Source organism: Lampris incognitus, chromosome 1 (assembly GCF_029633865.1).
Source record: "Lampris incognitus isolate fLamInc1 chromosome 1, fLamInc1.hap2, whole genome shotgun sequence".
Lineage (NCBI taxonomy): Eukaryota > Metazoa > Chordata > Actinopteri > Lampriformes > Lampridae > Lampris > Lampris incognitus.
The window spans coordinates 104,562,924-104,579,829 of NC_079211.1; the positions used below are offsets into that span (position 1 = coordinate 104,562,924).

A 16,906-nucleotide genomic window follows, 5' to 3' on the forward strand; every position below is an offset into this window, starting at 1 on the left:
CCCCTGTGGTCATATGTCCTCCCACCGACCCCGTATTGGCACGCCCACCGGAAGCGCTATTCCTCTTTCCATCTCCAACTAAATGAGATCGGTCTATGGCTGTTTCTCTCTCGCCGGGACTAAGAGTAAACCTGCAAATACACAAGTAATGTAGTGATATACTGGTATATTAGATACTAACTTATAGTTAGCTTACCTTTTATCGCCAAGATGTTCGTTAATCCGGTCGATGTGGCCGGATTCTACGCTTGGTGTGCGGGTGTGTTAAACCGGCGACGCTCCAATGGGACCCCCATCCGGACTGTGTCTCCCATATCCCGCATGTTCACTACACGGGCTACTTGAGGGATGTAGACCGTAATGAGATCGACTGCAATTTCTGTAAAACCATCAGAGGATCGGGGCGCCAAAGGTGGGCTGGCTGCCCTGTACCGTCAAAGATGGGGACTTGCAGATCCCTTCGCACCTGCTAACGAGGCGGCTAGCATGGTGCTACCTAGCTATAGCCATGGGGCGGAGGCTAGCAACATCCCTCCGATGCTTCCTAGCTACAGTCACGCGACGGCGGCTAGCATTAGCATCCCTCCGGAGCCAGAAGCTATCCCACCATCTGGGGTAGTTAGAGAGGACTGGACCAATGAGATCCTATCTCTCCCTGGTGAATCCGTGGCATGTTATTCGGCGGGTGCGGAACCCGAGGATTCACTGCCTGAGGAAGTAGATGATCAGGGCGTGGAAGACGACCAGCCAAGTTCGTCTAAACCAAACAAAGATGGCGACGCCATGCAACGTGGGTCCGAAACATTCCTCGCCAGTTTCTGCGATCTGTTCGCGCGAGCGGTCAAGTCTGCCGACATCGTTACCGAGCCGGGCAATCCTCAAGATCCGGTGGTAGCCGATTTTCCACGAATGGCAGAGAGGGTCAGGGACTCCACTCTACCACCTTATCCTCACATCGAACGAGCGTTTAAGCGGGTGGAGGCGGATCCGCTACTTAAATCGTCCTCAAAGTTCAGTCAGAAGGGGGTTGACGTCTTAGCAGTCCAGGTTAGGAACCTGAACTACGAAGACTGGAAAATTCCACAACCAGAGAGGGACGTTTTATCGTTCAACCCTAACACCAAGGTGGGGTCTCGCGATACTCCCAAACACCTTTCGCAGTGGGGCCAACAGGTGGATCGTTACGCGTGTGATGCATGGCACGCCAGTACACGCGCAGCTGGACTCGTCTCAACGGCTGGGATGATAACGGCGTACATGCGCAAGCTCTGCAGCCTATCAAACGTCGAGCAAAGCAAAGCCGCCATCGCTACAGCAGGTATCGACGGGGCCGAGTTCGGTGACGTAGTGGCCAGCGAAGCAGGTTGTGAGTACATCTTGGAAATGGAACGCATAGCTGACTCCCTGGGATCGCTGCTGTATTCCATCGCTCTAGAGTGCGGTTCTAGCGCAGCTGCCTCCACCCTTTCGCGCAGACGTCTCTGGCTAGAGACAGCCGGGGTAAAAGAGGAATTCTGCAAGGAGTGGATGGCCCACTCCTGCGCAGGGTACCAGGGCCTGTTTGGAACGACCCCGGACATTATCAGCAAATACAAGGCCGCCCAGGCCGAGCGCGAAACCTTGCACAAGGAGCTTCTCCCGATGATGAAGAACCCGCCTACCCCTAAGCCTGCGGTGGGCAAAAGGGCAGGGGGACAAGCCTGCGCGCAAGCAGAAATGGAGAGAGACTTATCCAAAAAGAGGTGGTAAAGCGGGGCGCGGGCGTGGACAGGGCTCACGTCCAAACTCCCAGTCTTCCACAGAACCAGCGGCCAAGGCGGCCAAGCCGGACAGCACAGACACTTCCAAGAAGGGAGCTGCCAAGTGACGTGTTTCGGCAGGATGTTACGACCCACACCAACAGACTGATTCCAGAGCCGTCTCCGGCGATATAGACGCTTGTTCAGGGGACACAGCATGCGCAGGGCTAAACACTGCGCCTTTTATTTTGGTTTCTGATGCACAGTCTACTTGTTCTATTCCAAAGGTTGTGAATGTGAATAAAAGTTTTTATGTTGGTGATGATGGTGATTGCCTATTAAAAGGTTTGAAACGCAAGTCTGATTGTCTGTCTGAATCTTTAGGTAAAGATGATGATAACAATGTAATAACATCCCTGCTGGAAATATTGGATAATAATGACATGAGCGCAAATGCGCCCCTGGGAGGGGACTATGATGCGACAATGTTTAGTCTCTCTGATGGGTCAAATGGTAATTTGGAAAGGTTCAAAACGCCAATTCCCCCATCTGGGTCTCCTTTACAAGGACGAAGCCCCCCCATGGATGCAGGGAATGGCGGGCGGGGCTTCCCCAGACCCTTTACGCGCAACTTACGCGCGCTACCTGAACAGCAAGGTACAGGAGGCAACGAGACCTCTGTCACGCATGTTACACAGGTGGAAGGAATTGGTCCCGTCGGCTTCTGTTTTGGATCAGATAGCCCACGGACACCAAATCCTTTTCGAGAACGGTATTGTACCCCCGTACTTGGGAATAGTGCATACGGAACCGGGGTTGGTGGCCGAAGCACAAATCCTAGACAACGAACTCACAGAGTTACTCTCGAAAGGGGCAATCACGGTGGTTCCTCCCCTAGAAAGAGAAGACGGGTTTTACAGCCGTTACTTTTTGGTCCCGAAGAAGGATGCGCCCAATCCTAGATTTGAAACCCTTCAACAAGTATGTAGAGAAGGTCAGTTTCAAAATGCTACGCACACCGGTTCTGCTGTCAATGGTGACACAGTCCGATTGGCTAACTTCGGTCGACCTAAAAGATGCTTTCTATCATTGTCCAATTGCGGAAAGACACAGAAAGTATCTTCGGTTCTGTTACCGGGGTCAGTGTTACCAGTACACATGCCTCCCGTTCGGATATCGCCTCTCTCCTCTGACATTCACAAGGTGTGTGAAAGCAGCGCTCGGAGTGTTGATGCGCAAAGGTATGCGCTTGGCATGGTTCCTAGACGACCTGTTGGTGTTGGCCCGGTCGCCGGAACAAGCAATACTCCATACTCAGGAGTTGATGGAATTCATGGAGTACATGGGTTTCACTATCAACATAAAGAAGAGCGCGCCATGGCCTTCGTGCCAGGCAACGTATCTGGGTCTGAGTTTGGATACGGTATCCATGCGCGCAACCCTTACGCAAGAGAGATGGCATTCCACCAGGACCACGTTAGCACATTTCGTCCCGGGGACATATGTCACTAACGGATGATCAGGAGGCTGCTGGGCCTTCTGGCATCGGCTCACCAAGTTGTTCCTTTAGGTCTGTTGTTCATGAGGAGACTGCAAATGTGGTTCGCAGTTCACTTCTTGAAATACGGCAATGAACGCCGGTACAACAACCATCTTATCCTGGTCCCGCGCGTGGTAGCGCAGGACCTAGACCACTGGAACAGAGCCTGCGTGGACATGTCTGGGGTCCCTATGGGCCCCAGGGGACCCGAGGTAACGATTTATACGAATGCGTCCCTCTCTGGTTGGGGGGCCATCCTTGGCTACAAAACAGCGCGAGGAGTGTGGCCGTCTGGGGAGAAGGTCCACATCAACGCGCGCGAGACCGAGACGATTTGGCTGGCTACCCAGCATTTCGCTCAGGATCTCGTAGGCCGTCACATACTGATAATGACAGACAGCATGACGGCCAAGGCCTACATCAACCGCCGAGGCGGTATGAAGTCCAAGCGTTGCAGAGAGTTGGCCATGCAAATTTGGATTTGGGTCAACAGCAACGCGCTATCAATCAGGGCGCTTCATGTTCCTGGGAAGGACAACGAAGCAGCGGACATCCTCTCGAGAGGCGGCCCGCATGCGGACAATTGGAGCCTCAACCCAGCCATAGTGGCTATGATCTGGGAGAGGTTCAGGGTAGCTCAAGTGGATCTGTTCGCATCGAAACTCAATTACAAGTGCCCTCGTTGGTACTCGATGCTCCCGTCCGACCTAGCGCCGTTGGGGGTCAACGCGCTTGGACTAGATCCATGGCCCGAGGAGATGCTTTACGCATTCCCCCCGCGCAGGTGCCTCCTAGACCTGGTGGTCAAGTTCGAGCGTACAGGGGGTCGGTTAGTTCTCGTGGCCCCGTACGAACCGAGCACCCCGTGGTTTCCGCGAATAGTGCCCTGGATAGTAGGCGAGCGGTTCGACGTCTCGGAGTGGGCGGACGCGCTCACGCAAGCAGGAGGGCTGCTACGGGAGGGCCCCTGGATAGGAAGCTCCCGATTAGCGGCGTGGATGCTTACAAAGCCAGGCTCTTAGCTATGGGACTTAGTGCGCAAGTGATTCGTGTCATCTTAGCGGCGCGTAAAGACTCCACGTATTCCAGGTACCAGGGGTACTGGAATCGATTTGACCAATTTTGCGCTGAACGCGACATGGACCCTTTGTCAGTAGGGATTGGCCCTATACTGACTTTTGTGGAGGTCTGTAGGAGTGATAGACTATGGTCTTTCTCCTCGGTCAAAGTCTGTGTATCGGCTCTCACGTTCTTCCGGGGGAAGATCGAGGGTAGCACGGTTTTCACGCACCCGCTCATGACGCAGTACCTGTTGGGTGCTAAGAAGCTCTCAGCTAAGGAGCTTACGAGAGCTGAAACTTGGGATGCTTCCCTTGTTCTGCGCGCACTAGAGAAAGATCCCTTTGAACCCATGTCTACGGCAGACATGCGTTATGTCTCGGCTAAGCTGGCTGTGCTCTTGGCACTTACCACCGCAGCGAGGGGTTGTGAGCTCACTGCACTCACCATCAAGGGGATGGTGTTTTCTGGTGATCTGATGGTCACGCTCTTTACAGACCCCAGCTTCGTGCCCAAAACTGTGTCTGTCCTGACGCGTAGGGCCCCGGTGGTGATACACGCGTTTCATCCGTCACCGGTGACTCGGGATGAGAAACGCTTGCACCTCTCGTGTCCTGTATGGGCTTTACGCATTTACATGCGGCGCACAGCAGATATTCGTAGGTCTGACAGGCTGCTGTTGACCTACAGAGTGAGCAAACCAGGTTATGCCCTTTCCACCCAGAGGCTAGCACACTGGCTGGTGGATGGTATTACGGAGGCGTATACCAAAGCGGGTAAAACAGCTCCTAAGCTGAAGGCGCATTCTACCCGAGGGACTGCTACGTCGAAAGCTGTGTTGTCAGGTATCGACTGGGAGGTCATCCGCCAAGCGGCGGTTTGGAGTGGTGAGACCACTCTCTTACGGCATTATTACCGGCACGTTAAGGTGCGGTCGGTTGCCGACGCTGTTCTGGAGCAGGCCTCTTAGGATGCTCTCATCAGAACGCGTACCCCTTCCCACCAGGGGTTTGAAGGGTTCATTGGACGGCTAGGGAACGGAGGCACGAATCCTGTCGTTGTTCAATGCAATAACCCTCTCAGCCATTTTGGAGTTCGTGAAATGTAACTTTGGGTTCGCGAAGCGAACCATAGTTATATGAACAACGACAAAATGGCTGAGAATAGAGCCGTTCTCCTCCTACCCGGGCCACAGGTGTGGTGCTCATTTAGTTGGAGATGGTTCGACTTACAAAGAGGAATAGCGCTTCCGGTGGGCGTGCCAATACGGGGTCGGTGGGAGGACATATGACCACAGGGGGTCATATTGTCCGGGATTGGCACGGGGAATGCACCTCCATCGTTTTTCTTTTTTCCAGCGAGCTATTGTGGATGATGTCACAATGCAATAACCCTCTCAGCCATTTTGTCGTTGTTCATATAACTAGGGTTCGCTTCGCGAACCCAAAGATAAACTCTGTGAACTGCTGCAGGGTATTTGTAATACGCACCAGCAACTAGGCTTAAGACATGCAACAGTGTGGACGTAAACAGAGAGAGAGGCTAAGTCTTTATACTACTCATACACCTGCTGGACGTTGACACCACAGACAAGTGAGGTTAAAGGATGCCCTTCAGTAATAATGTTCTCTTAATGTTGGTAGTCAGTACTCCTGTGAAGCAGCTGGTTTTCTACCTGGACAGGAGGTTGGTTCTGACATTTGTTTATTGCGGGGTGTGCTGGAAAAGTTTTCAAATTTCTCGACTCATATTATCTTATCCGAAGGCCTTAAAAAGTTCTTGAAAACGTTTGAATGAAGCATGGCAAGTCTTAAATTCAGCTTCCGGAGGTCTTGTCGTTTCTTGATGCATTGTTTGAGAAATCAGCTCATTGACAAAGTCTGATGTTCTAATGGATCTACAGCTGTTTTTATTTATATCTTCATTTCAGTTAAAACATTTATCTGAAATTTCATTTAAACTAGAGCACTAAGAAGGTCCTAAAAATGTAAATTCAACTTGATAAGCCATACCGATACATACTGTATGAAGTCTAGTTTATTTATATAGCCCTTAATCACAAATTAGTTTCAGGTGGCCATTGCATTTACACAGTAAAAAACAGGTAGATTGTCCAGGTGGCATGGCAGTCTATTCCGTTGCCTACCAACACGGGGATCGGCGGTTCGAATCCCCGTGTTACCTCCGGCTTGGTTGGGCGTCCCTACAGACACAATTGGCTGTGTCTGCGGGTGGGAAGCCAGATGTGTGCATATGTCCTGGTCGTTGCACTAGCACCTCCTCTGGTCGGCCGGGGCGTCTGTTGGGAGGGGGGGGGAATAGCGTGATCCTCCCACGTGCTACGTCCCCCTGGTGAAACTCCTCACTTTCAGGTGAAAAAGAAGCGGCTGGCGACTCCACATGTATCAGAGGAGACGTGGTAGTCTGCAGCCCTCCCTGGATCGGCAGAGGGGGTGGAGCAGTGACCGGGTTGGCTCGGAAGAGTGGGGTAATTGGCCGGATACAGTTGGGGAGAAAAAGGGGGAATTTTTTTTTTTTAAATAAACTTTTTAATCAGACTGAACAAGTGTAGCATATTTAATCAACTACTAAATCCACTGCCCACTACCCACTGTTGTGTTCAGTGGACAAGAAGCACATGTGGCTCATCACATACATGTGGCATGCTGAGTCAACTGTGGTGGAGGGCGAACATGAAGAAGGCCACAAACTCCAAACCTGTCAAATCAAACCTTGTTGCTTTTTTTATCAAGAAAAAAGTTGACTGGGTTCATTTTAAGGCTTCATGTGTGTGAAGTTAGACTTGGTAGCAAGTATGATCAGGCCAGAGATGGAGGTTAATGCCTTGCTGACAGAAGGGGGTAGAGAGTTTTGCCATAGGCACTAGTTTTCCTCAACCTAAAAACGTCAAGCCGAGTCGACCATCTCCATGAGCCCCCTTCTTCCCCACCATGCTCTGGTCTCCTCGAGCTCCATGGCCAACTGTCCATGCAGTCAATCAGTCAAACCTTATTGACACAAAGCACAATCTGTACATAAAATGTGAGGCAATGCACTGTACTGTTAATTAGAGCAAAAAAAATGGCAACCCTCAAGTCTGGATTTGGAGCTAAAGGGCTTTGCCCCTGCATACACCGGGGGTCGGCAACCTTTTGGAAGTCCCGTGCCACTTAACAAAGATTAAAAAAAAAAAATCAGACCCGAGTGCCAGTTAATTTTCATTATGAGAATTTATTTATCTATTTATTTACTGCTGCTGATTGTCTCCCCGTCTAGATTCCTCATGCCAAAAGATCTGTGCTACATACACACACACACACACACACACACACACACACAACTTTATTATTTGTGCAAATGTATGAAAATTACTAGAGCACAATACAAAATTAATTCAATCTTACTGATTTAGTGCGACCCTTGTTTGTCGCAATATCTGGCAACCACTGCGAGGCGTAGAACATGGTTTACATCCACACTCTCGTCAAGAGCTACGCTGAATACCGACGCATCTTTCAACGCAAGAGTTTGCTGGTGCCTTACGTTTTCAGCCGTGTCTGTAATGCGCCTTGCTACAGTTCCTCCAGAAACGGCATTTCTTTGGTCCTGTTGATGATCGTGTCTTTGTTTGGTAACCCATCAAATATGCCCTGCGAACTGCTGAGGAAAGCCTCCTTTATATCCTCTCCATCGCAGGATGGCTCCCCGTGTTAAGCAATGCACTGTGCACCTATATAGCTGCTCTCTGTAGCTTGGTTCTGGGCGGCACGTCGGGTTGTAAACATGCTGCTTTGCTTCCTGTACCGGCTTGGCCGGATTAACCCACCAGGGAGCCCCGGGGCACACACGTCCATTGCCCCCCCCTCTCAGATAGGCTACGCAAACAATACCAAACATTGTAGCTTGGGGCCCTGCATCAGTAGAGACTGTAGCTTGGGGCCCCCGCATCAGTAGAGACTAGCTCCGGCCCTGCATCGTAACGCAGGGTTGGAACAAACATCCCTTGTAGAGTGTGATTGGGGATCCCTACTATACGTGAACACAATACCCATGACCTTTTGGGGCCTCCCATGGTCCAGAGCACTCACCCGGCATGCCCGGTCCGTAATCCAGCTTTGCGTACTGGGCCACTGTCCTCTTAACCGATTCAGCTCCATCAGCCTTATCTTGGATGTTTTTCCCCTGCCTTAGGTAGTGGCGAAACTAGAGTTTTATACACGGGGTGGCCAAGGCCAGGTCAGGTCAGGGGGTCCGTAGACCTCCACAGAAAATTAGTGTGTATCACCCTAGCCTGGCATCTGAGGAGCATGAATGAATCCTATGACTACAGAAGTAGACATGATAATTCACTTCACCCGGAGTTCTTCAGTGTGGCAGATCGTGCGGTCCACTAGGGTAACTTACCTAGAATTCTTCAACAGACTATTACTAGCCAGTCACAGGACGTTGAATCAGTTTATCTGGACACAACCTTTATTGAGAGAAACGTTTCATCACTCATCTAAGTGACCTCTTCAGTCTCAACTGACTGCAGGTATCCCCACCCTTATAAACAATACAGTGGTATAACGACCGAAAACAACGATCAGTTTCATATGCAATGCCACCCCTGTTTGCATTCACTTAGATGAGTGATGAAATGTGTCCACATGAACTGATTCAACTTTTTTTGTTTTACCTGGATTATTGAGCATGCATAAAGGTATTTACTCACCTGTAAATCACATTTAGCAGTCGGTCTGTCTGTTGTCTAGAAACAAGTCCAGCATGACCTTGCTGCTCTGTGTTACCTGAGTTACCATGTTTGGTACTGACTTTGTGTTTGTGCGTGTGTTTGTGTGCGTGCGTGCGTGCGTGCAGCAGTGTAGAGGGTTTCGGTCTGGAGGCGGAGGCTCGGATGACCACCTGGCACGTTATGATGCCTGCCGAGAATGAAGCGGACGCCAGCCACAGCCATGACGTTAGCGAGGGTAAACCTGCATGCGTGTATGTGTGTGTGTGTGTGTGTGTGTGTGTGTGTGTGTGTGTGTGTGTGTGTGTGTGTGTGTGTGTGTGTGAGAGCACAGCTACGTTGTAATAACTGTAATAACATAATGTAGTTACTTGAGTCATGTTAAATATGTTTTTATATTGTTTGATTATGGTTAACCTTAACATTGCCCTTAACTTCATCCTGTACATTTACCTTAACCTCTCCATTACTTCCATCCCATTTGCTGTGTTTTCTCAAGGCCACGTATTAAAATTAAGGCCTGTCAGCCCTGTTGCCCCACAGAAAGAAGGTTCTGGGTTTGATCTCAGCAACTCTGTGTGTCTGATTGGCATGCTTTCCTTGTATTTGCACAGATTTTTGTCCAGGTTATTCCAGTTTAGTCGCACTGTCCAAAGACATGCATTTCCGTTGAATTATGTCTGAGTGATTCTGTGTATATCTCAGTGACTATGCGTGTTTCCCAGAAGTCTATCCTATCCTAGTGCATGCTGGGATAGCATGGTGTGTTAATGAATGTATTGACTCAATGTGACTTGTCACCTTGAGTAGGACTGTCCTGTACAGTATATACTTTATTCTGTCATGGTTCGTGTCATGGTGTGATTCAAGGCTGCCTCATCCTCTACAGGGAGGCAGCTCCTACTGAAGGCAGTGAACCGCGTGTGGACAGAGTTGATGCACAGCAAGCGTCAGATGCTGGAGGACATCTTCAAGGTGTCACTACCCACCAATGACAGGGGCCACGTAGACATTGCCACTGCTCGACCTGCCTTGGAGGAACCAGCTCTGAAGAGCTGGCAGAACCATCTGGGTGAGGGTCATGCACGCGCGTGTGCGCACACACACGCGCACACACACACACACGCACACACACACACACACACACACTAGACAAACATGCAAACACGCCCTCAGAAGCCATATTTTTTTTAGCCCAAGTCTAAACCAAAATGAAGCAAACTTTTGAAGAAGTAGATTTGAATCAGGTGCTTTGCCAAAATTGGGGGGGTGGGGGGCGCTTCCCCGGGGGTGGGGGGGGCGCTTCCCCTATTCCCCTACTTTTTTTGACAATTTGTTGTAATTGCTCTATGTCTATGTAGCATGCTTATTCCCCCTCAAAAAAGTTGTTTGGTTTTACCAAAAGTCGTCTGATTTCCAGTGCTCCACACCCATCTTTAATGAAACAGTTTGGGGTCATTAACATGATAATAATAATAATACATTTTATTTGTGAGCACCTTTCAGAGCACTCAAGGACACCTTACAGAACACAGTAAAAAAGCAAGCAGCACTGTTATACATGAGCTGTAACTATGTATTGCTGGCCAGTTTGCTGGTAGTAGTTGCTGATAGTATGTTGTTGGTAGTAGTTAGGTGGTAGTAGTTAGCTGGTAGTATGTTGCTGGTAGTAGTTAGCTAGTAGTAGTTGCTGGTAGTAGTTAGCTGTTAGTAGCTGCTGGTAGTAGTTAGCTGGTAGTAGTTGCTGGTAATAGTTGCTGGTAGTCGTTAGCTGGTGGTAGTAGCTGCTGTAGTTAGCTGGTAGTAGTTAGCTGGTAGTAGCTGCTGGTAGTAGTTAGCTGGTAGTAGTTAGCTGGTAGTAGTTAGCTGGTAGTAGTTGCTGGTAGTATGTTGTTCAGGATGTTTTTTGTGCAGGAGGTACTATTTTCTGGGAGCCAGGCTGACAGAACTGATTAGATGCCAGTTATATGCTGCTTCATTACCTCTTACTCTTGCTCTCCCTCTACCTCCCCAACATGCCTCCCTCTTCCTCCAAAATACTGTCCCTTACAGGTTCTAAATAATGTCATTGAAGTCCGTCTCTTTGAAAAGCCATGTCACACATTTTCAAACAGAAGTCTTGTTAATTTATCAATAATGTCTCATTCTGGATGAAGACTTTTGCATAAAAGAAATTAATTGACAGGTTGAAAATATTTCATCATTTATCCTAATAGGTCTATTTCAAATTATAACATGCCCCAAGTGTAATGTCGGTCTTTGTTGTCACAGGAAATTATTCAGCAAAAGGCTAATTTTTTGTATGTGTTGTACAGCTGTTGTTTACATTGCCTTGAATTTGTCTGTTGCTCTGCTTTTGAAAATTGTCGCTATAAATGTCCTTTTTCTCTTTCCTCCTCCCTCCCTCTTTCTCTGTCTCTTTCACTTGGTCAGTCCACGAGAAGAAGTATATTAGTCGCGGGGAAGCAGTGGCTCCGCCCACCCAGTCCAAGCTGTCCAGGGTCAGTAGTGGCTTCGGTCTATCCAAACTTACAGGGGTCCGCCGGAGCAAGAAGGAGAACAGCCTCAACAAGAACAACCTATCTGCACAGGTAAACACACTAATATACATAAACACACTGAAACACATACACATACATGGTCCTGTTTATGGACTTCAGCTCAGCATTCAACACCATCGTCCCAGATATCCTCAACTCCAAACTTACCCAGCTCACTGTAACAGCCCCCATCTGCCAGTGGATTAAAAACTTCCTGACAGACAGGAGGCAGCTGGTGAGGCTGGGGAAAATCACATCCAGCACCCAGACAATCAGCACTGGTGCCCCCCATGGATGTGTGCTCTCCCCTCTACTCTTCTCTCTCTACACAAATGACTGCACCTCAGGTGACCCGTCTGTTAAACTCCTGAAGTTTATGGACGACACAACCATCATTGGCCTTATCTAGGATGGTGACAAGTCTGCATATAGATGGGAGGTTGATCAGCTGGCCCTCTGGTGTGGCCATAACAACATGGAGCTGAACATGCTCAAAACAGTGAAGATGACAGTGAACTTCAGGAGGAGTCCCCTAACACTGCCCCCCTCCCTCACCATACTCAACAGCACGGTGTCTGCAGTGAAAACCTACAGATTTCTGGGTTCCATACTCTTCCAGGACTTAAGGTGGGCATCCATCATAGACTCAATCATCAAAAAAGGCTCAGCAGTAGTCCGGGTGGCATAGTGGTCTATTCCGTTGCCTACCAACACGGGGATCACCAGTTCTGATCCCCATGTTACCTCTGGCTTGGTCAGATGTCACTACAGACACAAATGGCCATGTCTGCGGGTGGGGGTATGTGTCCTGGTCACTGCACTAGCACCTCCTCTGGTCGGTTGGGGCACCTGTTCGGGGGGGGGGGGACTGGGGGAATAGCGTGATCCTCCCATGTGCTACGTCCGCCTGGCGAAACTCCTCACTGTCAGGCGAAAAGATGCGGCTGGTGACTCCACGTGTATTGGAGGAGGCATGTGGTAGTCTGCAGCCCTCCCCAGATCTGCCGAGGGGATAGAGCAGAGATCAGGATGGCTCGGAAGAGTGGGGTAATTGGCTGGATACAATTGGTGGAGAAAAAGGGAGGGGGGGGCCAGCAGAGGATGTATTTTCTCTGCCAACTCAAGAAATTCAACTTGCCTCAGGAACTGTTGATTCAGTTCTACACTGCAATAATCCAGTCTGTCCTCTGCACATCCATCACTGTCTGGTTTGGTTCGGCCACCAGTGTCTGCAGAGAAAATAATTGGTGCCAGCCTGTCCGCCATTCAGGACTTATATACCTTCAGAGTCAGGAAACGAGCTGGCACCATCACTGCAGACCCATCACACCCTGGTCACAACCTGTTCCAACTCCTCCCCTCTGATAGGTGCTACAGAGCACTGTACCCCAACAAAACCAGGACTTTCCAGGGGCTGTCATTCAAATGAACGCTTAACACTGTCAAATAAATCCAACCATTTTATATGTACTGTACTGTACATTGTACTTTTACTGGTATGCTCTGTCATGTCCATCTACCTCAGGCGTATGTAAGTAACCTGCTAACATCTATTTCAGCATATCTGATATGCTTTGCACTGATATCTGATATCTCAGCACCATTCCACTTTATCGCCTCTTATTTAGCTTGTATAAGTCAATCCTTGCGTGTATATGAAGATTGTTGTGTTGTAGTGGCCAGTAAACATGATTCTTATTCTGACACATGGCATGCATTCTGACAAATACATGTACACATGCATGTACCGGAGGGGGTGCTCCAATTGTTGGGGTATCACACTGCTCAGCCTCCCTGGGAAAGTCTACTCTAGGGTGTTGGAAAGTAGGCGAACCTTGAACCGCCTCTTTACCCTTGCGGAAGTGCCGAGGGAGACATGGGAGTTTGACCAGCCAGTCTAGATGTGCTTTGTGGATTTGGAGAAGGCTTATGACCGTGTACCCTGGGGCACTCTGTGGGGGGGGGGGGTGATACTGCAGGAGTATGGGGTACCAGGGCAGTTGCTACAAGTCATCCTGTCCTTGCATATCCAAAGTGAGAGCTGTGTCTGTATTCTTGGCACAAAGTCAAACATGTTTTCGGTGGGTTTCGGACTCCACCAAGGTTGTCCCTTGTCTCCGATTCTGTTTGTGTTACTCATGGACAGGATCTCAAGGTGCAGCCAAGGTGATGAGTGTATCTGTTTTGGGAACCGCAGAATTGCATCTCTGCTCTTTGCAGATGTTGTGGTTTTGTTCGCTTCATCAGAACACGACCTCCAGCGCACACTGGGGCAGTTTGCAGCTGAGTGTGAAATGGCCGGGATGAGAGTCAGCACCTCCAAGTCTGAGGCCATGGTTCTCCACCAGAAAATGGTGGATTGCTCCCTCCAGGTGGAGGATGAGTTGTTGCCTCAAGTGAAAGAGTTCAAGTATCTCGGGGTCTTGTTCACGAGTGAGGTAGGATGGAGAAGGAGATTGACAGGCGGATTGGTGCAACATTAGCAGTAATGCAGCCGTTGTACCGGACCATTGTGGTGAAGCGGGAGCTGAGTCAGAAGGCAAAGCTCTCAATTTACCAGTCAATCTTCGTTCCAACCCTCACCTATGGTCATGAGCTTTGGGTAGTGACCGAAAGGGTGAGATCGTGAATACAAGCGGCTGAAATGAGCTTCCTCCGTAGGGTGTCTGGGCTCAGCCTTAGAGATAGGGTGAGGAGCTCGGGCATCCAGAGGGAGCTTGGAGTACAGCTGCTGCTCCTTCTCCAAGTACTAGCCAAGCCCATACCTGCTTAGCCTCCGTCATTCGGCAGAGTCAGGGTACATGTTGGTATGGCTGCCGGGGAACTTTCCCAGTGGACATATTGACTCACTTGTACATGTTCAAGAACACTCATACTGACACAAGTAAACATGGAAACAAACACATTGACACAAACACTGATACACACACAACTTGCGCGTGTGCACACACACACACAAACCAGACACTCACACTGCATTGTTATAATTTAATGAATGTTTATGCTGTAAGAATATTAGAATATTATTTTAGAATATTATATAGGCTGATGGTATGCTGACAGTTCTTCACAAGCCAGGTGAAGTTTGTTGCTGTTCCACCCACCTGTTTTTATGCACATTTTCAACTTGCACATAAAAAACCCCGAGTGGAAATGCTGAAAATTCGGGGGGGAAAAAAATTGAAATATCATATAAATGTTTTTCCACTTGGGGGAGGTGGAAAAGTTGGTGTATCTGTAAAAGGTAAACGCGACTAAGTGCAATGTAAACAGACACGGTTAATAAATGATGACATAAAGAAGTCATGTGACTTAAATGTTACCCAAGCTTCTGCTCTGCTGGAGAGAAGAAAAATGACGGCAGAAGAAAACATCAGGCATGTGTGGACCGATGAAGAGACTGCAACGTTCCTTGAATTCAAAAAGGGAAACAACCATTGTAGCGAATTTGGGGCAGCCGGGATCTGCCGCAGCCGGGACGTGAACCCGGGTGTCCCGCACCACAGGCAACTACGTTAACCAGGCGACTAAAGGGTCTGACCCGTTAGCCAAAGGCTAGCGAGTCTACACATCTGTGGTCGTTACACTACCCGCCTCCTTAGGGAAGCGCGTCCCCGCGCTTCAGCGTACCAGCTCCTTCACGCCTCTGGGCGCACGCACTTCAATGACCTCACGGTCTCACCATCCCACTTCTGACACCAATGTAGCGAATTCGGGGGGCAGTCTGGAACCGCTGCAGCCGGGACGAGAACCTGGGTCTCCCGCACCACAGGCGACTGCACTAACCAGTCAACGAAAGGGTCCGACCCGTTAGCCAAGGGCTAGCGAGTCTAGTCATTCCTGATCATTACAATATATGTTCCTTTGTTTGAGGTTTTACTAGCGCTCTTTCAGAAACATCTTCTCAGTGAGCCCTCTTCTTCTGCAGTGAGACAATGGCACCTGAATGGAGAATTAGTGCCACCTACTGCTTATCTCGATAAACCAACTCCTAACATTTGCATAACAGTAGTGGATGGAAGAAACACATAAGTTCGCATTTTCTTTTGCTGATTTTCAGAAAATTTAGTTAAAATTTGTGATATATTTGGATGAAAATCTAACTAGTGTCTCATTGTAGTCTGTCCTTCTCTGTAACCAACAGGAGACTTTTCAGTGGATGTTCACCCACATCGCTGTTGTACGAGACCTGGTGGCCATGCAGTACAAGGAATACCAAGAGGTAGAGTGCTCACCAGTTTACTTTTGACCTGCCAAAGAGCTCAGCTAGCTCAACCATTTGCACCTCCTCTGCTACGTTTATAATGAATGATCAGAGACTGGAGTTTCTCATTTTGGGCACCATTGGCGACAGCTTTTTAAAGCTTCCATCCTGCTCCGTGGGAATTGCATTAGTTTTAGGTCAATCCAAAACCGAGGGATCTATTCAAAATGAAACAGAGTCACCAGTGCTGTTGTGTCACCATTTTCTGTACTGTCAAACAACTAAAATATGGTTGAACCTGGGATTTAGCTGTTGATGTTGTAGCATCTGTTGGTAAAGGTCTTTTATGAGCTTCAGAATCAGAAATACTTTATTCATCCCCGAGGGGAAATTGGGTCCTATTACAGACACTCACACTCTAGTAAAGAAAAACTAAAAACTAAGAAGATACAAGAAAACAATAAAATAGAAATAAGAAAGACAGAAATAAATAGAACTAGAAGATAAAATAAAAAATAGAAATAAGAATAAAATATATAAACGTGTGCATGGTGCACATGCTGCACATGGTGCACATGGAGTATACTGTCTTACTGCAGCATGAAACAAACAGCTCAAACATGTTCTGCCATGTCTCCTGCTTGCCATAACTGTGTTTCCTCTTCAAATTCACCACGACCATTCACCTTCTTTTGCATTTGGCTGCTGTGATGGCGATGTAAAAAGCTTGTACAGGGAAGTCCTACCTGACAGTAGTCGTTAAAACAAGCAGCTATAAAAGCATTCAGGATATAGATCTTCATGAATTAGCTATTGTCTAAATATGCCAGCAGTAGAAAATATCTTGTAAATCCTCAGGATTCTCGTTTAAAACAAAGCTGGTTTTGCCTGGAATCATATGCCTTTTTTATTAATCAAGTTATTTTATGCATACAAGGAATTTGATTCAGTATGTTGCCAATATAGATTAACTTAGACAAAAAAAAAGAGGTAAAATATATATGTGGTATACGTACACAGGAAAAATGACCATAAATAGAAAATTAGAAAATAATGGCTTTCTTTTATATTGATGACACCCTCTTGTTAATT

General features: G+C 48.4%; 1 protein-coding gene across 1 annotated transcript in view; it reads left to right on the forward strand.

Annotated features, from left to right (window-relative positions):
- The window catches only part of wdfy3 (WD repeat and FYVE domain containing 3), a 202,712-nt gene that overhangs the window by 137,982 nt on the left and 47,824 nt on the right, over positions 1-16,906 (forward strand). Inside the window, exons 37-40 of the mRNA XM_056274002.1 lie at positions 9,199-9,308; positions 9,960-10,142; positions 11,504-11,661; positions 15,755-15,832. Coding sequence (XP_056129977.1) covers positions 9,199-9,308; positions 9,960-10,142; positions 11,504-11,661; positions 15,755-15,832 — 529 coding nt within the window. The remainder of the gene's footprint in view (positions 1-9,198; positions 9,309-9,959; positions 10,143-11,503; positions 11,662-15,754; positions 15,833-16,906) is intronic.